A 25,800-nucleotide genomic window follows, 5' to 3' on the forward strand; every position below is an offset into this window, starting at 1 on the left:
GACTTTAGTTAGTTTGGGTGCATTAAATAAAAGCTTGAGACAGAAGAAGACTAACAGTAAACCAGAGCTCTGCCGAAAGAGAATTGATCTGAAGTCTTCGGGTGAAACTAACGTCAACTACAAAAAAATCAAATAGCTCGATTACAAAAAGGACTTGAATAGACATTTCTCCAAATGGCCAACAGGACCTGAAAAGACACTCCACATCAGCAGAGACATGCATATCAAAATCACACTCATTGGGATGACTGCTATCAAAAAAACCCTAAAAGAACAAGTGTTGGTGAGAATGTGGAGAAACTGGAACCCTTGTGCACTGCTGGTGGGATTCCAAAATGGTGAGGCTGCCATGGGAAACATTATGAAGGTTCCTCAAAAACTTAAAAATCTGCCATATATCCCACTTCTGAGCATAAACCCAAAAGAATAGAAAGCGGTGTCTTGAAGAGATATTTTCACACCCATGTTTGCAGCAGCACTGTTCCCAGTAGCAAAGAAGTGAAAGCAACCTAGATGTCCACTGATGGATGGATAAACAGAAGGTGCTGTGTGCATGCAGTGGAATATTATTTAGCCTTCAAAAGGAAGGAGATGCTGTCACATGCTACAACATGGATGAACCTTGAGGACGTTATGCCAAGCAAAATAAGCTGGTCATGCATACTTTATAATTCCACTTGTATGAGGTATCTAAAGTGGTTGAATTTATAGAAAGTAGAATGGTGGTTACAAGGGCTGGAGAAGGGAGAAAAGAGAAGTTGTTGCTGTGGCCCTTAAAAGACAAGAGACAAAAAAAAAAAAAGAAAAAGAATTTCAAATTAAAATGAATTTAAATTTAAAGTAGTAAATTTTATGTTTGTAAATTTTAGGTTTTTTAACATTTAAAAAATGCTATGAAGGGAAGAAATGAGACTAACCAAACTTCATTCTTGAATATTAGGATTCCTGGATACATATCAGCAGATGTTTGACTGTTACACTCTATTCTTAAAGAGACTAAAACAGTCTGTCTCTGGACCAGAGCATGGAAGCAGAGCTAGGTGACAGGATGTCAAATCCAGGGGACCTTTCAAAAGGTTAAAAAAAAAAAAAATCCCTGAGTTCCCTTTGGCTCAGTGATTAACGAACCCGACAAGGATCCATGAGGCTGTGGGTTCAATCCCTGGCCTCGCTCTGTGGGTTAAGGATCCGGCATTGCTGTGAGCTATGGTGTAGGTCGAAGACACACTTGGATCCTGCGTGGCCGTGGCTGCAGTGTAGGCCAGCAGCTGTATCTCCGATTCAACCCCTAGCCCGGGAGCATCCATATGCCGCAGGTGCGCCCCCCCCCAAAAAAAATCCACTTTGTGGATGTGTAATTTATTTACAATAAAGTCTGCCCATCTTAAAAAAAAAAAGACTGAAAAAAAAAAGACTGAAACAAATTTTTGTTTTGTTTTTTTGTTTTGCTTTTTAGGGCTGCACCCAAGGCATATGGAGATTCCCAGGCCAGGGGTCCAATCAGAGCTACAGCTGATGGCCTAAACCACAGCCACAGCAGTGCCAGATCCTTAACCCACTAAGCGAGGCCAGGGATCGAACCACAACCTCATGGTTCCTAGTGGATTCATTTCCCCTGAGCCATGACAGGAACTCCAGAAACAAAAATCTTTTTGTCTCTATTCTTTATTCTTGGAAAACAATCAACAGGGAAAAATAATCTCAGCCAAACTAAACTCTGTTACATTCAAGAAAATGCAGTTTAAGTATGGTTCCTATAAACCTATAAATGAGGAATATTGTATCAAGGTTATTTAGGCTAGATCTTTAAAAGATAACTACGATTTTACTGTGTGTTTTAGTGATGGCTCCCCTTTTTAAAAAGCAAAATGAAGATGCCTGAATTAGTCCTTAAAGCATCAGAGTCCAGTTTACCCCCTGTCTTCTTAGAGGATGCTGAGTTTAAAAACAGTTCACCGTGTACAGTCAAACAGCAGTTGGGCAGAAGAGAAATCATTTGTTCAGCAGACATTTACTGAGACGGTACCTCTTGTCCCGATCTGGGGGTACCAAAATGAACAAGACACGGGAATAAAGAGCAGCCCGGGCAAATCTCCTGCCGTTGGGTTTCCATTTAGTTACCGCCAGGAAGGACAGAATAGCACCCTTGGATATTCGGTTCCTGGTAAAGAAACTGCCTCTAAATGAAAAGGATCTGCAATGGGAGGGGAAGGTTTGCATCCGAGTGGGAAATGCCTGGGCCCCTTGCTCAGTCGTCGGCATTTAGAGTAAAGAAAAAAGAATGGCACAAGAAGAGCTAATTTGTTGCTTCATGGCCTTTTTCCTCTGTTTGCTGTCTTACCCTCTCCTGGCATGTAGATGATTTTGTGGCAGGCCTGTGCTGGGGCTCCTTCTAGGGACTGAGTGGGTCTATCAAACAAAAAGTGCCATCTGCCCGCCAGATTCACTAGTCAGAGAGCTACAAATGGGGATTTGCACATTATGATGGTTTGCTGGAGACTTTTTTTTTTTTTTGTCTTTTTGCCTTTCCTTGAGCCGCTCCCGAGGCATATGGAGGTTCCCAGGCTAGTGGTCGAATCGGAGCTGTAGCCACTGGCCTACACCAGAGCCACATCAACTCAGGATCTGAGCCATGTCTTCAACCTACACCACAGCTCATGGCAACGCCGGATCCTTAACCCACTAAGCAAGGCCAGGGACCGAACCCACAACCTCATGGTTCCTAGTTGGATTCGTCAACCACCGCGCCACGACGGGAACTCCTGCTGGAGACTTTTTTTATCCTCACATTCACTCTTGCCTGGCAGGCAGGCAGTGCTGCAGACATGTGTCTTGCTTTGGCCTCCTTTTGAACACAATACCAAAAGTATCAGAAATTGTTGGGTTTTTCCTTGAAGCCTAGAGGACCACTTTTTAAATCACCATGCACCTGTTTGCCCATTATTGTTCATCTCTTTCTTCAGCGGTAACTGCTTATTAGCTCCTTAGGTGAGACTCCCTTTTCTTCCTACGTTCCATTTTAAGAAATGGAAACACTGGGAGAGGAAGAGAAAATTGTAAATAAAACCTTTGGTGGCAGCAGCCCACACACATGTTTTCTGAACAGACTGTCCCCCCCTCCCCCATGAGAGTGGCACCTAGAGAGAATGAGGAAACATTCTTTTTTTTTTTTTGCCTTTTTCTAGGGCCGCTTCCCGCAGCATATGGAGGTTCCCAGGCTAGGGGTCAAATCTGAGCTGTAGCCGCTGGCCTATACTAGAGCCACAGCAACTCAGGATCCGAGCTGTGTCTGCAACCTACACCACAGCTCACAGCAATGCCGGATCCTTAACCCACTGAGCAAGGCCAGGGACGGAACCCGCAACCTCATGGTTCCTAGTCGGATTCTTTAACCACTGCGCCATGATGGGAACTCCGAGGCAGCATTCTTTTCCCGAGTCAGGAGCTGGTTCCCAAACTAGTCCTAAAAGAAGCTGAAGAAATGCCCTTGCTAGTTTTAGCCTTTTATATCCTGGAGCCTCTCCTTAAAAGCAGGAGGGGGGGTGGTGTTTGTCCACGCAGGTGGGCCCTGAGAGAGGGTTAATAATAGGAAATGCTTGTGACCCAGGCTTGCCCTGTGACATTTTGCTGTAGGAGTTTATGCCCACCTGGTATTTCATTTAAGCTTGTTCTTTGTATGAGCAGCCAGGGGGAAGACAGTGTGCAGCTTCTCCGGGGTCCCTCTCTCCCGCAAATGCTTTTCTGCTCTGAGTTACGCACCTTGGGCTCAGTGTTTGCGCTTTTCTGCAGAGCTAACCCTCCTGTCTGTATCTGCTGCAGGCCCTTCACTTGTTCCGAAAGAGGCCGTGAAGAGATGCTGTCGCTCCAACACCATCCCAACCCTCGTTGGGGGGGTTCGGGCTGCAAAGCAGGTGGTGGTGCCTCTGTCCCTGGCGGGGGTCCTGGACCCCTGGAGCCTCCGAGACAGCCCAGCAGAACGCCTTGCCCCCGGCCGCTGCCCACCGGAGCGCAAGGACCTCTCCCAGACGCCGGCGCGGTGCCCGTGACCCCGCTCGGCCCCGCCCCGCCTGCCCCTGGCCCCTCGAGCTACTGCTTTCAGCCCCCAACCCCAGCCGGGACCCCCAGAAGCCGCAGCCACAGCCCGGCCGGGCCTCCCAGCCCCGAGCGCGGGCTGGAGGAGGGGGCGAGGAGGCAGGCCTCGCAGGCCTGGCTGAAGCTGCCCCTCGCTGCCAGCTGGGAGGACAGCCTCCCCGAGGGCCCCCAGCGCTCCCCCAGGCCGCACGACCTGCCCGCTTCCAGCAGCACTTCAGACCCAGACACGCCACCCTGGGCCGCGGGCGCTCCGGGCAGGATCTCCCTGCGGATTTCCGAGTCGGCCCTGCTGGCCTCTCCGCCGCCTCGGGAGGACGACGACGACGATGTGTTTGTGAGGGAGCGGTGCCCCACATCCACAGCCAGCCCTGCCCACGAAGCGCCGCCCAGCAGGGAGGCCCCGGCCCGGATCCTGACCCCCAGCAGGGACCTGGCCCTGGACCTCTTCCCCCCGCCCCCTCCCCACGTGTGCCCGGCACCGCCACCGCCACCGCAGGACAGTGAGGGCTGCCAGGAGCCCCAGGCCAGGTGAGAGCAGGAAGAGACTCCCATCCCCCAGGCTTCCCCGCAGCGCCTCTGCCCACCACCTACCCAAGAGCCCGGTGGAGGGTTTTTATGCCAGCCCAGCTCCTGAAGCTGGCACCGCTGTTTCATTTGTTGACCTTGGCGGTTGTTATGCCAGTTGTCCTTGAGCACCAAGGAGTGAAACTAGGGGAAACAGAAGCCAGGACCCAAGAGGAGAAGTTCACTTTTGTGGACATGGCAGTTCAAAGGGTCCAAATAAACAGCATCTCTCTTCCCTGAGTTCTGAATCAGTCAAGAAATAAGGCAAAAGAAGAAGGCGTACAGAAAACAAAAATGCCACTTTTATTACTGAGGGAGCTGATAGTGAGAATATGGCTTCTGAGGATAAATGGGCCTTCTGATACCAAGCCCCAAATGAAACAGGGTTTTGTTTTTTGTTTTCTGTTTTTTCTTGGTCTTCTTGCCTTTTCTAGGGCCACTCCTATGGCATACAGAGGTTCCCAGGCTAGGGGTCTAAACGGAGCTGTAGCCACCGGCCTGCGCCAGAGCCACAGCAACTCGGGATCCAAGCCGCGTCTGCAACCTACACCACAGCTCACGGCAACGCCAGATCACCCACTGAGCAAAGCCAGGGATCGAACCCTCAACCTCATGGTTCCTAGTCGGATCCGTTAACCACTGCGCCACGATGGGAACTCCTAAACAGGGTTGTTTGGAGTTCCTGGTGTGGCTCAGTGGAAACGAATCTGACTAGCATCTGTAAGGACGCAGGTTCGATCCCTAGCCTCGCTCCGTGAGTTAAGGATCTGGCGTTGCCTTGAGCTGTGATGTAGGTTGCAGACGCAGCTCAGATCTGGCTCTGGCATAGGCCAGCAGTTACAGCTCCAATTAGATCCCTTGCCTGGAAACTTCCTTATGTCCCAGGTGGGGCCCTAAAAAAGACTAAATAAATAAATAAATAGAAATAAACAGTCATCTGTGCTAGATACACAAACATGCAAGAAGCAGCCTTATTCTCTAAAGGAGGAGGCTGGACTAGGAATGGACTGTGGTCAGCCTCTCTATCCAGAGTCACTCCCTGTCCACAGAAAGGAATAAAGAGTAAGGCTAAAGGCTAGTAGTGTTTAGGGAAGACCTCTTCTTGGAACCAGGAGGATGGGGAAGAAGCCTTCCCGACACATATTCCCTAGTACGGCACTAAAAATGCACTGCCTGATAGGACTTTGTGGGAACTTCCTTGATACACCACCACTACCCTTCACTTTCATAAAGCTCTGGAATCTGACAGCAGCACTCGCCAAAACTGAATTCCTACTAGATCCATCCCCCTTACAAAGTTACACAACCTCCCTATGACCAGCTGGTGGGCGTGGTTGAAGATCCCTTTGACCCCTGAAGTTTGTGGGGAATGACAGCCCAGAAACTCCTGATGTGTGGGCAGCTACAGCCCCAGTATGCAGGTGTTTCCCCGTCTTCCCTTCTGCTGACTCTCCTCTTGCCACCCCCTTTTTTAATATCCCTAGCAGCTCCAGCAAGCTTGCCAAGGTGACCGTTGCCGAGGAAAGGCCCATGCCTGCTCCAGCCCATTTGACTGATAGTCAGATACTGGTGTCCAGATCCCAACCTTCTATCAAGAGTTCAGAGGCCAACGAGACCAACCCGCCCACCCCCACGAGTGCCCTGGCCCAACCCCCAGGGTCTCTTTGCAAGCAGCCAAGCCCAGGGCAGTTACCTCCCATCCAGCCCCAAAGCCTCATGCACGACCCAGTCAGTGGGACTCAAGATTTAGAAAAGAATGTCAACTCTGGTCCTCAGAAGACCTCCGAAGACATCAGAACAGAGGCTCTGGCCAAGGAAATTGTCCACCAAGACAAATCTCTGGCAGACATTTTAGATCCAGACTCCAAAATGAAGACAACCATGGACCTGATGGAAGGTTTGTTCCCCCCAGATGTAGCTTTGCTGAAGGAAAACAGCATGAAGAGGAAAGCCATGCAGAGAACTGTCAGCTTCCCAGGATGCATAGCCAAGAGGTAAGTCTCTGCTCATGTCCCTAAAGAGACTTAAAACTGAACTCCTTCCACGTGGGTGATGATAAGCCTAGAACCACTCAGCTGAGGTTTTCCTGCTTCCAAAGATCCTGACCCCAGAGTGACATTTCACCTCAGCCTTAGGGGAATGGCTCTGACCTACCTTGAGTTATTTGCCCAACACCAAAAATAACAATATAATAAGAATTGCTGTTAATTTCTACGTTCATGTTCTGTGTGTGTCAAGCATTGTGTTAATTCCTCTGTATAAACATTATCTCATTTAATCTTCACAAGAACCTTCTGAGATAGCTACCAGTTTTAACTCCATTTTACAAATGAAGCAACTGGCACACAGAGACATTAAGAACATGCCCAACCGAAATCATACCACATGTGAGTGACAGCATCTGGGTGCTCTCTGTGTTTAGCGCCCCTATCTCTGCTCAGGTGCAGTTGCCCTTTCTGCCCGGGCTGCTCTTACAGAGCGCTCCACAGGGGGGCAGTGCTGAGGCAGGAGAGGCAGATAGGGTGCTTGAGAGGCCCTTCCCCCAGCCTGGCCCAGGGGAAGATGGTTTTCTGAACAGGGTGAGAGCTTGGAGAAACAGATTGACCTACCCCGCCTTTGAAAAGGTAGGTTTGACATCTGCTCAAGTCCTGAAAATCAAAGGAGATCTGAATAGGAGTGCACTGGTGGTTTTGTTCAGCCTTAGGCCTCCTGCTGGAAGCTCCTTGAGCAGCGGGTTCCCTGCCCCATGACATGTGTCCTGGAGCTCGTCCATGGCCAGTGAGAGGACTAGGAGCAGTCTGTTTTTCCTTTCTTTTTTCATTTTTTAAAGTTTTATTGAGATACAGTTGATTAACAGTTGATACAGCTGAGATCATTTCTGCTGGGACAACAAAGTGATTCAGTTATACATGTACACACATCCATTCTTTTTTAGATTCTTTTCCCATGGAGATTATCCCAGAATATTGGGTAGAGTTCCCTGTGCTGTGCAGCAGGTTTCCATTGGCCAGTCATTCCCTACATCTCAGTGCACATGTGCCAATCCCAAACCCCTAGTCCACCCCTCCCCCACTCTTTTTCCTTCTTTTGATTTCTCCTAGGTTATTGCAATATTTTCTTGCATGTTTGATGTCCTTAAGGGACCACTAGAGGAAACATTTTTTTAAATTTTCTTTTAAATTTTCAAAGAAAGCTATATGGATCAACAGACTGGAGCTCCAGTCGGTGGCTTCCAGATTAAATAAAATCAGAGCATTTCACCTACATTTGGGCTTGCATTTTAGAAATTTCCAACTGATCCTAACTAAACTGCTTCCAGGAACCCTATGTTTTGAGTAGCAGGGGAGGGGAGCAAGAAGAGAACTGTGTGGCACTTACAGTTTCTCCGATGTTATCAGAGGCCCTCCTGATACAGGGCCTCAGCAGTCATCTTGTCCAACCCCTCCTTTTTCAGATTTGGCAGAAAGAGACTAATTTAGGAGAAGTGACTTATCCAGGGTCATGTGTTTAGCAAACATTTCCTGAGCACCTACAACGTGCAAAGCAGTTCGCTGGGCATCCACAAATGAGTTTTCCGTGGACATGCCAGGCAGTTACTATAAGTGGTTGTCCTTGACCATGCACCATAGGTACATCCTGTAGTACCTATACCGTACCTATTACAGTACCTGTTACTGTAAAGCAATGTAGAGGTACACCCTTAGAAAAGCATTTCCTGGAGTTCCCATCATGGCTCAGTGGTTAACGAATCCGACTAGGAACCAACCATGAGGTTGCAGGTTCCATCCCTGGCCTTGCTCAGTGGGTTCAGGATCCGGCATTGCCGTGAGCTGTAGTGTAGGTCACAGACGCGGCTTGGATCCCGAGTTGCTGTGGCTCTGGCGTAGGCTGGTGGCTACATCTCCGATTAGACCCCTAGCCTGGGAACCTCCATATGCCACAGGAGCAGCCCTCAAAAGGCAAAAAGACAGAAGAAAAAAAAAAAGAAAGAAAGAAAAGTATTTCCTAGCATTAGCATTGAGAACTTCAAAGTTTAGAAGTGAAGTGGCCATGTAGCTTCTGTAGTACTGAGAGCTTCCTGAGAACTTTCAGAAGGATGACCTGTGCCACCTTCTGGTAAAAGGGAGTGTTGTCCTGTTGTGCCTGAGACTGGCAAGAGCCGCCGTGAGGTTTACTTAATCAGTGGCCAAGAAGCTCATTTGTAAGGTGATGAATCTATCTGGGGAGAAGACATGTATCAGACCTTCTCCCCATTTTTTCAATTAACTGGATTAAGGTAACTATATTGTTTTTGTTTTTTTGTCTTTTTGCCTTTTCTAGGGCCGCTTCCTGTGGTATATGGAGGTTCCCAGGCTAGGGGGTCTAAATGGAGCTGTAGCCGCCGGCCTACGCCAGCCAAAGCCACAGCCACAGCAACTCAGGATCCGAGCCGCGTCTGCAACCTACACTACGGCTCACGGCAACGCTGGATCCTTAACCCACTGAACAAGGCCAGGGATTGAACCCGCAACCTCATGGTTTCTAGTCAGATTCATTAATCACTGCGCCACAACAGGAATTCCAACTGTATTGTTTAGAGGAATAACCCCATTTAGCAGGAAACTAGTAAAAATGACTTTGGTGATTCTTTGTTCCGTAGTAAAATGACAGTCTAGATGTTAAATAATGGAAATTGACAGAACAATGGAAGTCAACTGTAATAAAAAAAAAAAATAAGAAAAAAAAAGTCACAAGATTACCTCTCCAAAAGAACCTATTATGCCCTGATGACATCGTCCAAAAAGCAGTCTGATTATAGCAACACAAAGAACACCAGTTATCAGATTCCCAATTTCTCCAGTCTTGAAGCCCTGCCCCTGTTGTGTCATCAGGGGGTAGATTTTACATCTTGTATTGGTTCACTGTTGGCCAGCAAGTCCAGATCTCGCAGGGTTACACAGAGCCTCCGGCTCAGAGAAGAAGAAGGAAAAATGGTAAGTGTGCAAGCAGCAATTACAGTGGGCATCGGAGCAATTTTGGGTAACGTGGATGAGTAGGAAATAGTTGACCTAAAACCTGAGGTTTGTACAGCACCTTAAAAATACTTTCACATCAACTAAGTCATGGCTCCCTGTTGCCTTTCTGTGAAACAGGGAATATCATTCTGCTGTGTATCACAAAAGGACAAACACGAAGAGAGGTGAAGGGTCATCCAGCACATCCACAGTCCTGACTCCTGCTAGCCTCCCCTTACTGCCCTGGTGGTTTTCCATCCCAAGTATGCTGGCTTCAAGAGCCCCAGACATAGTCATCAGTCACTAATAAATATTCATTTTCAGGAGTTCCTGTCGTGGCTCAGGGGAAACGAATCTGACTAGCATCTATAAGGACGGAGATTCGATCCCTGGCTTCACTCAGTGGGTGAAGGATCCAGCCTGGCCGTGAGCTATGGTGTCGGTCCCAGACATGGCCCAGATCCCACGTTGCTGTGGCTGCGGTGTAGGCCAGCAGCTGTAGCTCTGATTCAACCCCTAGCCTGGGAACCTCCATATGCCACAGGTGTGGCCCTAAAGAGACCAAAAAAAAAAAAAAAAATTTCATTTTCCCTCGAACTTCTAGGAAGATATTGAATAGGATTTTTTTACACATTTCTGAATGGACAGACATGTGGTGAAATGAAGCCTCTTTTATGTGCTGTGTGTGGCTGTACTCTTTGTTCCTTCTGGCCCAGGAGTGAAGACAAGGACGCGGTGGGCGTGTTGGTCAGCTGTCCTGCCTACTACAGTGTATCTGCTCCCAAGGCTGAGCTTCTGAACAAAATCAAAGATATGCCAGAAGAGGTGAATGAGGAAGAGGAGCAGGCAGATGTCAACGAAAAGAAGGTAAAGAGAGAATGGGGTTCTGCTCCCCCTAGAAAGCCAGTCACGGTCCTGCAGGGTTCCCAGCCCCTTACAGCCGGAGGGGACCAACCCCGCTGACCAGGACATTCCTGATTTGCAAGGCACCAGGAGCAATTGCCTCACAGCTCTCCTGTGGTTTTTTGTTTTTTATGAATGACAAAAGTAAAGGTGCCCTGCTTGTCACATGTTACATGGAGTAATCAGCATGAATCAGGAGATGAGAGGGGCATTGGAGGTATGCAGGCGAAGGTGTGAAAAAACCATGGGGAGTGCATGTGGGTTGAAGAAGGCTCATTCCAGGAGGCTTTGGTATATGGGAATGTAAAATAAAAAGGCTGGTAATTCCATTAGAAATTACCAAATTTAGGGAATAACAAAGAAGAGCCATGAATGGCAGGAGATGCGGCCGGGACGATCCATGGGGGCAGAAGGTCCTGGAGGTCCCGAGGGGCTTTGTGTGCAATGCTAGCATTTGGATTTGACGGTGTGGCAGTGGAGAACCCTGTGAGACTTTTTTGTTTTAATGAACTGCAAGTTCCTAAATGTGGAATAGAATGTGTGTGTCACTCCGAGTTACATATCCAATCTGGAAACAGAGAAAATATGTCAGTTTTTAGTTAATGTCGCTGAAGCATCTGTTAATATGTGCAGCATGGCGTTGTTTTCTTGATGTACAAGAAGCTTTTCTAAGGATGGTGTTACAACATGACGCTTGGTCTAGGTCATTCTTAGGCAAGAATGTAGTCTTCCACCAACTTCTGCAATGTAATCATTTGTTGCCTAATATATTAAAGTTATTAATAACCTAAGATGCATTTCTAGGCATGAAAATCACTAACAATGGAAACCAGAGTCCCGATTTGTTAACAATTTAAAACCTGAAACTAGGAGTTTTCGTCATGGCTCAGTGGTTAACGAATCTGACTAAGAACCATGAGGTTGCAGGTTCGATCCCTGGCCTCGCTCAGTAGGTTAAGGATCCGGTGTTGCCATGAGCTGTGGTGTAGGTCACAGACATGGCTCAGATCCCGCGTTGCTATGGCTATGGTGTAGGCCGGTGGCTACAGCTCCGATTCGACCCCTAGCCTGGGAACCTCCATATGCCGCAGAAAAGGCAAAAAAGGCAAAAAGACAAAAAACAAACAAACAAAAAAAAAACCTTGAAACTAGCATTTTAAAAATCATTTCATATGTATTCTATTTCTATATCCTAGATGATGAATTATAATATCCCAAGTAACTAGAAGTATTAGTGAAAATATAAAACCGTCTGAACTTCTGACGTATATAAAGTCTAAAGACAGTTGAATAATGAGAGCCTTCACTTCTTTGGCCAACCCCTGCCATATCTATTAGGCAAAAATCTGCTTAACTAGATCCCATGATTCCTTATTCTGAAGGCTTGGCTTGGAGACTTAGTGGAATATTTCAAAAGGCAGAAAGAATCTGCTGTTTCTCAGAACTGGCTTTGCCCAAGAGATCATCAGTGACCCCGATGGTTCCCAACTGCCCGTTTCTGTTGCTCTTGCTTCATTCTTAAAGTTCCAAGTTTCCCTTTGGTCTGTCTTCCTTTCAGCCTGAAAAATATCCTTTAGCATTCTTTTTTTTTTTTTTTAGCATCTGTCTGCTGGTGACAAATTCTTGTAGTTTTCCTTAGTCTAGGAATGTCTGTATTCTGTCATTCCTACAGAATCTTCACTGGATATGGAATTCTGAATATGACTTCTTTTTCTTTCAACTTTAAAAAATGACCCATTTCTCACTTCCATGGTCTCTGATGAGAAATGCACAGCTCTTTAAGTATTCATTCCTTGGAGTTCCTGTTGTGGCGCAGCAGAAATGAATCTGACTAGCAACCATGAGGATGCAGGTTCAATCCCTGGCCTCACTCAGTGGGTTAAGGATCTGGCATTGCCATGAGCTGTGGTGTAGGTCGCAGAAAAGGCCCAGATCTGGTGTTGCTGTCGCTGTGGCTGTGGTGTAGGCCGGCAGCTGCAGCTCTGATTAGACCCCTGGCCTGGGAACGTCCATGTGCTGAAGGTGTAGCCCTAAAAAAAAATAAAATTAAGCAAAAAAATAAAAATAAATAAATACTTGTTCCTCCTATAGGCAATGTCTTGTCTTCCTCTTGCTGCTTTCAAATTTTTTTATCTTTGATTTTCAGCAGTTTGGTTATGATATATATGGGCCTGATTTTCTTAGGTTTATCCTGCTGGAGTTCGCTGAGCTTCTTGATTTTGTAAATTTTTGTCTTTCACCAAATTGAAGAAGTGTTTAGCCATTATGTCTTAAATCCTTTCTTATGCACTAATCTCTTTCTCTTACCTTTCTCTCCAGTGACACAGATGTTAGGCCTTTTGTTACTCCCCTGCAAGTCTCTGAAACTTTGTTCAGTTTTTAAAGTTTTTTGTCAGTTTATTCTGTTGGATCATTTCTATTAATCTATCTTCAGTTTTAGTGACTTTGCTGCCTCCATTCTGCCAGTGATTTTTTTTTTTTTTTTTAGTATCAAATATATTTTTCACTTCTAGAATTTCCACTCAGTTTTTTGTGGTGTCCATTCATTTCCAGAGTCTTTACTTTTACTGTGGAGCATGGTTATAAAAGCTGTTTTGTTTTGTTTTTTTCATTTGGTCAATACATGATTTTTTTTTTACTCAATGAATTTTATTACGTTTATAGTTGTACAACAATCACCATAACCCAATTTTATAGCATTTCCATCCCAAACCCCCAGCACATCCCTCCACCCCCCCAACCCTTCTCATTTGGAAACCATAAATTTTTCAAAGTCTGTGAGTCAGTATCTCTTCTGCAGAGAAGTTCATTGGGTCCTTTTTTTAGATTCCACATGTAAGTGAGAGCATATGATGTTGGTGTCTCACTGTTTGACTAACTTAGCATGTAATTTCTGGGTCCATCCATGTTGCTAAAAATGCCATTATTTCATTCCTTTTAATGGCTGAGCAATATTCCACTGTGTATATGTACCACATCTTCTTTATCTACTCCTCTGTTGATGGACATTTAGGTTGTTTCCATGTCTTGGTTATTGAAAAGAGTGCTGCAGTGAACATCGGAGTACATGTGTCTTTGCGAGTCATGGTTTTCTCTGGATAGATGCCCAGGAGTGGGATTGCTGGATCAAATGGTAGTTCTATGTTTAGTTTTCTGAGGCATCTCCATACTGTTTTCCACAGTGGTTGCACCAATTTACATTGCCACCAACAGTGTACTAGGGTTCCTTTTTCTCCACACCCTCTCCAGCATTTATTGTTTGTAGACTTTTTGATGAGGGCCATTCTGGCCGGTGTAAGGTGGCATCTCATAGTGGTTTTGATTTGCATTTCTCTAATAAGGAGTGATGGTGAACATCTTTTCATGTGTTTTGTGGCCATCTGTATGTCTTCTTTGGAGAATTGTCTGTTTAGATCTTCTGCCCATTTTTTGATGGGGTTGTTTGTTTTTTTTGGTATTGAGCTACAGAAGGTGTTTAAATTTTGGAGATTAATCCCTTGTCAGTTGATTCATTTGAAAATATTTTCTCCCATTCATGTGGGTTGTCTTTTCATTTTGTTTAGGGTTTCCTTTGCTGTGCAGAAACTTAAGTTTAATTAAGTTCAATTTGTTTATTTTTGTTTTGTCATTACTCTAGGAGACGGATCTGACAAAAGCTCTTTTAAAGGCTTTGATGGTCCCAACGTTGGGGTTATCTCAGGCTGAGATAGCTCTGAGTTGCTTGTGTTTTACTGGTTCTCTTCATGTCAGGTAACATTGTAATCTGAACATTTCGAGTATTATGAGACTCTGGGTTCTGTTAAAATCTTCTGAAGAATGTAGACTTATTGTTTGGCTTTAGCAGGCAGTCAACCTAGTTAGGTTTAGGCTACAAGTTCTGTCCCACCTGTGGGTGTTGGTACCAGGGTCAATTTGGTTTTCAGAGCCTTTGCTGCATTCTACATTGCATGTGTCTGTCTCACACAGGCACCTCATGGGGGTGAGTCTGGGACAGGGTCGAGTTCAGTTCTCAAAGCCTTTGCGGTTCTGCCTGAGGTCGGTCCCCCACATGTACAGTTTGAGGGTGAGCCAGGACCTAAGGCAGTGCACACATAGGGTTAGGGGGGCTTCTTTTCCTGCTCTCTCCTGTCCAGTATACCCCCATCCTTTTCCTGGGCTTCTGGACAAAGTTCTCTCGGTGTCACAGCAGCCTGCACAGCTGTGCTGTCCTGTATGGCTGAGATGCTCTCATAAAAGAATGGTCAGCAGTCCCCTCGCTGTCAGCAGACCCCTGAGGTCCTTTTCCTCAGTTCCTCTGAACAGGAAGAGGGGTTTTCTCTTTAAATGCCTGTGTCACCACTGTGCTGGGCAGCTCTGCAAGGAGAGTTGCCTTGGGGGCAGGTGTGGGAGAGATGGAGGGAGAAAGAGAAGGAAGGGGCAGAAGTGGGACCGCCCTGCCCTGCCCTGCCCGCTTTATGGCTCAGCGTTTAGTCCTGGCTCCTGACAGTGTTTCTGCTGCCACGTGCCCCGCGTGGTTCAGCCCTGGCTATTCCCCGGCCAGACAGAGCTGGAGCATAAAAGGGGGAGGAAATAGAAAGCTCACCCTGTTTGGGTCACACTGCCAGCTCGGCCCCATCCCCGATGCATGCAACTGGTAACTCACAGAGCCCTCTGCGGCCAGGATGCTCACTGCAGTGAGTGGGGGCGGCCGCAGTGGGCTCCTGCCTCTGGCCATCAGTCCTCCTCCCTGCGTTTATCCGCAGGGCGAGTGACCTGCCTTTCAGAAGGTGTCTGTGTGTGCAGTCAGACAGGGAAGAGGGAGTGCTGGAGGGGGTTGCAGCCGCCCCGGCAAGTCTGCAGGAGCAGCCAGGAACAGATGGGTTTACATGTTTTAAAAAGGGATGTAAAATAGAACCTAAGAGCAGATTAGACATGGAGCAGACGAGAGAGGCGAGCCAGAGCTGAAGGGGACTGTCCTGTAGGAACAGGGAAAATGAGAGGTCATCCGGGGAGGGAGGAGGAGGATGGTGGCTGAATGCAAAGAGAAGGAAAGAGTCCTCATCCCTGTTACCCAGACACCAGGCTAAACAAACCTGACAACCTGCTGCTCAGGAGCCTTCCCGAGAGGAAGTGGCAAAGAGCCTGTCTGGACAGGGAATGTGCTGGAGGCCATCAGACGTGGCCGTCGGGTCCCCATGACCTGCTTGGATGAGGTTGCACAGCATGGGACGTGGTGGCTCAGGGCAGAAGACAGTCTCATGCTGCAGCCTGGATCCTCCTATTGAGGGCCTTCCCTAGTCCTGGTTTCACCCCAGGAGCCTGAATTTCGCTCCTCCCCAAACCCTGGCCACGCGGCTAGGAGCCCCAAGTTCCTCATGTAGGTGAAGACAGGCCAGCACTAGAGGCCAGCTGTGTGTATGTAGTGACGTTAGTGGCATCCCTGTCAGAGCAGAAGGGGAAGCCGTGTTGTTGGGGGTAGGGGGGCATGCTCCCCCGCCAGCCTCTACCCAAGCGACTGGTGTGCGTGCTTCAGGTTGTTGCCTCATCTTAATGACAGCACAAAACAGTGACGGCTTGCATGTGTCTCATACTTTTATATTTTCCCAAGACCCCACACCTGCTTTATTTTATCTGAATCCCACAACATTCCTCTGAGCTCTTTTAACATAGCAATGAAAGGCCTGAACCCTGCAGCCAAAGGACCTGGATTTCAGCTTGGGGCTGCCACCTTCTAGCGGCCTGAGCTTGGGCAAGGGAAATAACCTCTATCCGCCTCACTTTCCTCATCAGTAAAAGGGGGGTGATAACAGCACCCATCTCATCGGGTGGTTGTGAGTAGTAATTGAATGGGAAAACACTTAAGAAATGCCTGCCCCGGGGAAAGAGCTCAGACACCCAACGTTACTCTTCGTTTTAGGCAGGCATTAGAGTGCTCTTGGTGTGCATGGGGACAGCACACCGAAGGTCAAGTGACTGGCCTGATGGCGAGCTTTCAGTGAAAGCTGGGTCTCCTGACTTCTGGACCAGGGTTCAAGCCAGTGCTGGAGCAGCGAGGAGGTGGGCAGGGCCCAGCAAGATTTCTGCCTACAGGTGGTGAGGTGGGTGGGTGGGAGGGTCTGTTAAACTATGTTTACCGAAAGAGCCCTTAGAAATAGAGCTCTTAGAAACAGTTTATGCCAGAAGAGAAATGGAGAAATGTCAATGATTTTGCAAATTCATTAGCTCCTGAGAGCTGTTGAGTTGTTTTTTTAAAAAAAGAATCAAAACACTTCTCTCTCCCCCACTGAATGCTATGGGTATGGGTTGGCAATTTTTTAAGAGATCTGCCAAGCGGAGAAATGGCTATCTAGTACTGCCAACTTTCCCTTGTTTCCTTCAGTTACTCAAATCCCTCTTAACCATATTTTAAAAAGTAGGAGTTCCTGTTGTGCCGCAGTAGGTTAGGGAGCTGGTGTTGCCTGCGTGGGTTCAATCCCCAGCCCTGCACAGTGGGCTAAGGATCCAGCATTGTTGCAGCTGCTGCTCAGGTTCTGTCCCTGGCCTGGGAACTTCCACATGCCGTGAATGCAACTAAAAAAGAAGTGAGTAAAATAAAATTCAAATCTCTAATACTTCCAAGGATTGGTGAAATTAAAATTTTAAATACCATCCAAATGTGCAGCCTCTGGGCCAGGAGTGACTGATGGATTGCTCAGTAACACTGGTGTCAGCAGGTGTGGGCCGGCTGTGAGGTGTCACATTACAGCCCAGCCAGCAGCCTTCAGAAATCAGAACTCCACGTCATGCGTATTGGGTCTTCCCACATCAGCCTCCATGTATCACTCCTATTCATCTCTGTTCTTCCTTGTCCCATGAAGCCCGGAGGACACGTCAGCTCCCATACACATAAGCTTGCAGTTCTGCCAGCATTGATGGCTTTGAAAACCAAACAGGGTCTGCAGGGGAAAGACAGAGAGGGGGCTGGACTCTGAGCCTCGTGGCTGCAGAGCGCTGTCAGCTTCTTTGTCCTTACCCATTGAACCGTGCTCACTTGGTGGCTGCCCCTACAGCGCTGCTGACCTGTCCCCTTCAATTAAAGCCATAATGTGGACAGGTCAAGGACGTGGTGGGCCCTACTTAGATAGAAGGAGCCTGCAAAACGAGTGAGCCACATTCAGCAGGAACTCGGGGGAAGGGTTCTCCTGTCTTCCCCACTCGTCCCCACGTGGGGAAGAGAGCCTTCGCTTTACTGGTTCCTGTTCATTTGTGAACTAAAAATCATCATACCTGTCCCTTAAGATGCCAGCTGCTGAAAGCCTTGAGCGTTGTAAAAGTCATCTCGATTTCATCGTTGATAAAAGTCCTTTGAGTCCCTTCCAGAAATGACATAAATGACAACATTGGTTTCACAGGAAGTCATATTCATAGGAATAACGGAAAACATGAGGCTCTTCCCTTTTCTTTCTACACTGGTTTTTTAAAAGCCTTTTCCAGAAAATATCCTTTTCAAGATGTGAGGTTGAAATGGCTCCCAAAACATTTGAATAAGCAGGTGGCCTTTCCCTGAGGTTGAAGTGATAAGAATGATGATGCTCAGTTAATGTTGGTGCTCTCCGGATTCGGTAAACCTAGTTTTCTATCAGTAAGTACCGTCTGGTTAACATCGAGAGTGGCAAGCCTGGGAAATGCAAGCTCCACCTCCTGGGCCAGCGTCTTATAGATGTCAGTCTTTCTCACTATCCGCCTGAAAGACGGGAATGGTGCCATTTGACTTGTCATAACCCTGTCCAGCAGGGATGTTGGGAGATGTGACAGCAGCAGCGTTTATGGTCCCTCCTGCTCTCCATTCCAGTAACCTTGCCACTCCCTTCGTAGGAGCAGAGAGCACGGTGCAAGAGCGACAGCCCCGCTGGCCATTTTGCTGGAGGTCTCCCACAGGTTATCTTGCAAATACCATAGTTGCCAGCCAGCACGGTTTTTCAGAAAAAGAAGAGTTTTCCAGGGGAATATAAGGAAAATTAAACAACATTAAGCAATATTCTCTCCCACCTGCATGTTTCTGGCTCAGACTCTTCCTTAGGGGAGTGATACACACTGTACATTTTTCTTCCCACTATAAAAGCATCATTTGTATCTACTTTGTCTTAACTAAACTGCCTGTTGAAAGCCATGTCGAGGAGTTCCCATCATGGCTCAGCGATAATGAACCTGACTAGGATCCATGAGGACACAAAGGGTTAGTCCCTGGCCTTGCTTACTTGGTTAAGGATCCGGCATTACCATGAGCTATGGTGTAGGCTGGCAGCTGCAGCTCTGATGCAACCCCTAGCCTGGGAACCTCCATAAGCCATGGGTATGGCCCTAAAAAGACCAAAAAAAAAAAAAAAAAACCAGAAAAACAAGAAAAGAAAGCCATGGCGAGTCGCTGCCACAGGTGAGACAGCTTCAGTCTCTGGGATTGGGTGGGTTGAGAAGCCAGAGCCAAAACTGGGACATGTTGAGGACATTATGAACCTCAATTAGACTGAAGTACCTCTGGGGTCCAGCTCCCAGACAGGCAGATTGGGAAGAAATTGATGTTCTCCTATATCATTGTGATTCTTGTATTCTCTGGTGCTCATGCTGAAGAAATGGTACACAGAGTCCTCAGTACCCTTCAATTCTGTTAGTCAAAAATATTTTTTTTCTCTTCCTTTAAAATGAAGACTTACACTAACACAGAAACTGTGACCCTTTTTTACAAAGTTTCCAACAGACAGCTCAGTTTTATGTATATATATACACATATATATAAATGTTGAGCTGGAACCTTTTTAGTGCTAAAGAAATAGGTTATTAACCAAAGGGGGGAAAATGTTCTTTTTCCATCTTGCCACCTCGGGCAAAGAGAAAAATGAAAGACTAATTTAAAAAGCCATGGAGGATTTCCCGTCGTGGCACAGCGGAAATGAATCCGACTAGGAACCATGAGGTTTCGGGTTCGATCCCTGGCCTTGCTTAGTGGGTTAAGGATCCAGCGTTGCTGTGAGCTGTGGTGTAGGTCGAAGACACGACTCGGATCTGGTGTTGCTGTGGCTGTGGTGTAGGCTGGCAGCAACAGCTCTGATTAAACCCCTAGCCTGGGAGCCTCTATATGCCGCAGGTGCAGCCCTAAAAACACACAAAAAAAGACAAAAAATTAAAAAATAGAAAGCCTGGATTCATTTTCTTTTGCAGCAAAGTAGCAGTAGACAGTTCCTATAAACGAAGTCCAACGTGAAACCACTAAGACCTTCACTTCATTCTTCAGTTAAATGTATTGGATATTTGTGCATTTGTTGTCTATATAGAAATTTGTAAGTAAGATGGCAGATCACACAGCTCTGGTAACTGGAGGCAGTGGGAGCCGTGGCCAGAACAAGGGACTGGATTCTGGTGACAGTGTCGATGTGACTATGTACAGTGATGGTCCAAGGGTGGCCCTGGAGTCAAGCCGACCCGCGTTCAGCCCCACCCAGTGGTCATGTGTCGTCCTCACCTTGTGCTCTCTCTGGGGACAGAGGAGTATATACTACAAAACTGTGGGGGAGGCTGAGGGAGATGGTCCCTAGACTTCCCTCGCACAGTGTCTGGCTCACAGTAATGGCTGTACAGATGGTATCAGTGATTAATAGTCAACTCAGCTCTGTGATCGTGGGCAGGTCCCTGACTCTTGGCTTCTCTGTTCATAAAACAAGAATAGTTACCCTGCCTACCTGTGGTATTGTTGTGAGCATCACATGAGAACATGGCTCAGAAAGACTTGTCAAAGTGAGTAGTTAGCAAACCAGTTGGGAAGGCAGGGCTACGCCCAGCACGACACACTTGGAAAACATTCCCAGGCCATGTGTACTGAGTGTTGGCCTGTGAAGACTGGGCAGGTTCAGAGAAAGGCATTTGTAGACATTTCAGGGAAAGGAAACGCTGGGGGAGGGGGTGGGAGGGGGCAGTCCCTACAGAGCAGGGGGCCCTTTACCTGAGCCTCCAAGCAAAGGCAGGAAGGCGCGGCTGGGAGGAGAGATGCTGCTTCCTTCCACTGATCGCGCTCTGTCGCTCCTCTCTCGTCACAGGCGGAGCTGATCGGAAGCCTCACCCACAAGCTGGAGACCCTGCAGGAGGCGAAGGGCAGCCTGCTGATGGACATCAAGCTCAATAACGCCCTGGGGGAAGAGGTGGAGGCCTGGATCAGCGAGCTCTGCAAGCCCAACGAGATTGACAAGTACAAGATGTTCATCGGGGACCTGGACAAGGTGGTGAACCTGCTGCTGTCCCTCTCGGGGCGCCTGGCCCGCGTGGAGAACGTCCTCAGCGGCCTTGGCCAAGACGCCAGTGACGAGGAAAGGGTAGGTGGCCTCGTGGTTCCATTCAACAGCTCGTCCCTCTGCGCCCATGCGCACAGAGAAGTCTGATTCGACAGGAGCCCTTCCCGAGAAGATGACCATCTCTGGGCAGGGACAGTCCAGTGGGCAGATGAGCAGGGAACAGGGGTGATGGCATCTTCCATGCCAAGATGCCATGCTGGTACTTCTGCCTGGGCAGTGCTTAGGGAAGTAAAAACGTGGTGCCAGAGTCTCTTTCCTTCCGTCCTACCCAGAAAAAGAAAAGGTGGGAGTTCCCCAGTGGTCTAGTGGTTTGGATTCCACACTTTTCACCACTGCAGCCTGGGTTCAGTCCTTGGTCTGGGAAGTGAGATCCCACATTAAGTTGCTGCATGCTGCAGCCAAAAAAAAAAAGGAAAGGTAAAAAGCATGATGAGGGTTGACATTAAAAGAGAGAGGGGCGGGACTTCCTGTTGTGGCTCAGCAGGTTAAGAACTCTTCTAGTATTCATGAAGATGCAGGTTTGATCCCTGGCCTCACTCAGTGGGTTAAGGATCCAGTGTTGCCGTGAGCTGTGGCGTAGGTTGCGGACACAGCTCAGATCCCGTGTTGCTGTGTCTGTAGCATAGGCAGGGCAGCTATATCTCCCATTGGACCCCTAGCCTGGGAACTTCTGTATGCTATGGGTGTGGCCCTAAGAAAAAAAAGAAACTAAAAGTATACATGAGAATGAGGAAAGGAGAATAAATGGTCAATGCCAAACTGAGGATCAGAGTTACCAATGGGAGGGGCAGGGGATGGGGAAGGGAATTAGGGGAAGTATATCAACTGAATATACAAGGCTTCAACTGAATCTCTTACTTTTGTTTGTTTGTTTGTTTTGGTGTTTTTGTCTTTTTGCCACTTCTTGGGCCACTCCCGCGGCATATGGAGGTTCCCAGGATAGGGGTCCAATCAGAGCTGTAGCCGCCAGCCTACGCCAGAGCCACAGCAATGGGGGATCTGAGCCGCATCTGCGACCTACACCACAGCTCACGGCAACACCAGATCCCCAACCCACTGAGCAAGGCCAGGGATTGAACCCACAACCTCATGGTTCTTAGTTGGATTTGCTAACCACTGAGCCATGATGGGAACTCCTCTCTTGTTTTTAATCTGAAATATGAAAAATGTTCATGCTAAGATTTAGCACTGTTAGTGATGGGTATACAGATATTCTACTGCTCTCAATGCAATGCTGATGCTTAAAATAGTTCATCATTTTTTTAAAGATGACGAGGAGGTTCTTACTTTTTAACGTATTTCTCTACAGTATTTTAAAAGATGTCTTCATGCAAATTCAGCCCCTAAAGGGTTCTTTTTAAGATGAGTTTTTCTGCTTAAGGGAAGGAAGTCTATGAAAATGGAGCTATGTGTAAGATAAACCTTTAACTTTGTACTCTTCCTCTAGGAAAATGGAAGATCTAACAGGCTAGTTTAAGGGGAGTTAGAGCAAAGACACATGAGCCTTTTATAACCCCACATAAGCTAATTTATAGTGAGGTATATATTTAAATAATCTGATTTCTTGATTAATTTCCACTTTAAAGATTCTCACTTTGGGGAGTTCCCATCGTGGCGCAGTGGTTAACGAATCCGACTAGGAACCATGAGGTTGCAGGTTCGGTCCCTGCCCTTGCTCAGTGGGTTAACGATCCGGCGTTGCCGTGAGCTGTGGTGTAGGTTGCAGACGTGGCTCAGATCCCGTGTTGCTGTGGCTCTGGCGTAGGCCGGTGGCTACAGCTCCGATTCGACCCCTAGCCTGGGACCCTCCATATGCCGCAGGAGCGGCCCGAAGAAATAGCAAAAAGACAAAAAAAAAAAAAAAAAAAAAAAAAAAGATTCTCACTTTGGCCTGAAGAATCTGGTTAAATATAAAATTGTTTAAAATTTTAAAATGAAAAAAAAATTTGTAATGATGCTAATAATATATAACTATACACACACATACATATAGATAGATCGATCAGCATATTGGGTCAAAAGCCACATTAAAGGTTTTCATCTAGTAAATTGGCCCTAAAGATAATATGCTCCCTTACCATTAGGTCTGTATAAGAAACTCTCAGAATATGAAATTGCCATCATTGTTAAAATGAATTTCTCTCATGTTGGATTTAGAGGCTTGAAAATGAAAACATTTTTTTTTCAGAGATGTTCCCATTGTTGATTACGGATTAGGGCACTTGTTCTCAGCCTTCAGCTGCAAACGAATCACCTGGAAGGTTTATTCAATTCCAGATCTCTGGGCCCTGCCTCCAGAGCTTTGGATTCTGTAGGTAGAAGAGGGCTAGAACTTTTGCATTTCTTTCTTTTTTTTTTTTTTTTTTTTTTTTTCCACCTTTTCTTGAGCCGCTCCCACAGCCTGTGGAGGTTCCCAGGTTAGGGCTCCAGTAGGAGCTACAGCTGCCGGCCTACACCACGCCACTGAAACGCAGTGACCTACACCACAGCTCACGGCAACACTGGATCCTTAACCCACTGAGCAAGGCCAGGGATCGAACCCACAACCTCATGGTTCCTAGTCAGATTCATTAACCACTGAGCCATGACGGGAACTCCAACTTTTGCATTTCTAACAAATTCCCAGGCGATGTTGCTGGGCTACACTTTGGGAACCACTATAAATGTAAATACTTGCAAATACTCAAGGTACCCTGATAACTGACTTTTTTTCCCTTCACTGTTTTTATGGTGGTAGACTACATATAACATAAAATTTCCCATCTTAACCATTTTTAGGTACAGTTCAGTAGTGCTTAGTTCAGTAGCGCTAAGTATATATTTACAGAACTTTTTCATCTTATGAAACTAAAACGCTAAACCTATCAAAACAAGCAACTCCCCTCCGTTCTCTGCTCTGCCCACGTCCTGGCAACAACCACTCTCCTTTGTGTCTCTGTGACCTGGACCACTTTAAGTGGCATCCTGGATCATCCTTTTAAGTCTAGAAGCCTAAAGTAAAGCCATTACCCCAGCCAATTTAACATCATCTCCCTCAAATCAAAGCTGTCACGTGACACGTGAGCGACCTCTATATATGCATCCTCAGGGTAATAACCTGATTTTCAAAAAAACCGAGTCTCCTTACTTTGGAGTGACAATCGAAATAGGATCTTAAGTTGCCTCCCGGTCCCATAAAAGGTCGCTCTGCAGGCAGTTGGGCTCTTTCCCCCTTCCTCTGGCCCTTGGCTGACCTGCCTGTCTCGCCCCGGCAGAGCTCTCTCAACGAGAAGAGGAAGGTCCTGGCTGGCCAGCACGAGGACGCCCGGGAGCTCAAGGAGAACCTGGATCGAAGGGAGCGCGTGGTGTTGGACATCCTGGCCAATTACCTCTCTGAGGAGCAGCTCCAGGACTACCAGCACTTTGTGAAGATGAAGTCCACCCTCCTCATCGAGCAGCGGAAGCTGGACGACAAGATCAAGCTGGGCCAGGAGCAGGTCAAGTGTCTGCTGGAGAGTCTTCCCTCGGATTTTGTTCCCAAGGCGGGGGCCCTGGCACTGCCCCAGACCTCGCCGGCGACGTGACCGCTCTGGCGGGATGTGCTGTCAGCGGTCTCTTCCCAGCAGTGACCTCTCCACTTTAACCTCTTTGCCGGAACCCAAACCAACACGTCACCCTGTCTCTCTCCACACTGTGTAACCTGAAAAATGTCTCAGTCCAAGCCACCCTTTACACTGGATGGGTTATTTGGGGGGTGGGGGTGGGGGCGGTTTCTGGACAAAAGGAAAAAATTCTCTCCAGGAAAAAGCCTGTCCTTTCCTTCTCGCCTTCATGATTGATCTTCTGAGAGCCTGAATGCTGCTGAGAACTCACCCCTTTCTATTGTTATTTCGTAGGAGGAAGAAATCAGGGCAACCATGAGACCTGGCTGGAGGGTGATTGATGGTTTAGTTGTTCACAGGCTGAGGCAACGTGGGTCAGTGTGTGTCCCCCTCAGGAATCTAGGCACAGTGGCCCTCCTTGCTTGCGGATGACAGGTACTGGTTCTTATTCCTGAAGGGCCTGCGGCATAAAGCCTTACAGAGAAACACACACGGAGGGGAAAACTGTCAAACCTTGAACACTGTTATTTATATTTTTAACAATGAAAAAAGATCATTGTCAGTGTGCTAACCATTTATTTGCTCCTCCCTCTTGTGTTGGATGTAGACAAGGTTACGTTTGAGCTGTTTTGTGAGACCCTAAATGAAATGAAGAATTCCAAAGACAGTCACATTACGTGTGGGGACTTTTTTTTCCGTAAATACAGACTGAGTAGCCCTTGTGTTCAGCCGAGTGTGGGGGAGGCCCTGCTGCCACCGCTGCCCGACTCACCGCCTTCCTCCTGCAACAACCGCCTTCCCAGGAAGAAGGCGTCATGCACCGTGGTTACCACGTCATTTCGAGGGGTTCCTGTCACTATCACGGGGGTGGAGAGAAAGCTGAATTTTATTCACAAGGACAACTCTCCAACCTCTTGACAAGGGGAGGAGGCCAGGACCCAAGTCCATTTGAAACGGAACTCATGTGTCCTACTGTATGAGATTTGACCTGACACTGGCTTCTGCAGTGAGATACATTATCAGGCTGTTTTATGGATGCTTTTCAAAGTTTCTTTTCCCAAACTGTCAAACTTAACCACACTTTTATTAAAGACTCCCTCCTTAATATCTGCAGAATGATTTTGCACAATTATACTTCAGTAAGAACACCTTAGAGGGTAGTCAGGCACATGCTTTAAGTCTATTAAAATAGACCAGAAGGGTGTTTCTGTTGTGGCACAGTGGAAACAAATCCGACTAGTATCCCTGAGAATGTGGGTTCGATCCCCGGCCTTGCTCAGTGGGTTAAGGATCCAGTTTTGCTGTGAGTTTTGGTGTAGATTGCAGACGAGTCTTGGATCCTGCATTCCTATGGCTGTGGTGTAGGCG

At 47.3% G+C, this 25,800-nt stretch overlaps 1 protein-coding gene across 1 annotated transcript in view; it reads left to right on the forward strand.

Annotated features, from left to right (window-relative positions):
* Positions 1-25,537, forward strand: part of SHROOM3 (shroom family member 3) — a 346,309-nt gene extending 320,772 nt beyond the window's left edge. The window contains 6 exon segments of the mRNA XM_003482418.4: positions 3,820-4,620; positions 6,141-6,650; positions 10,367-10,517; positions 20,600-20,872; positions 24,106-24,388; positions 24,391-25,537. Of these exon segments, the coding sequence (XP_003482466.3) occupies positions 3,820-4,620; positions 6,141-6,650; positions 10,367-10,517; positions 20,600-20,872; positions 24,106-24,388; positions 24,391-24,473 (2,101 nt within the window). The 3' untranslated portion in view covers positions 24,474-25,537.

The sequence above is a fragment of the Sus scrofa genome, chromosome 8, assembly GCF_000003025.6.
Source record: "Sus scrofa isolate TJ Tabasco breed Duroc chromosome 8, Sscrofa11.1, whole genome shotgun sequence".
NCBI lineage: Eukaryota > Metazoa > Chordata > Mammalia > Artiodactyla > Suidae > Sus > Sus scrofa.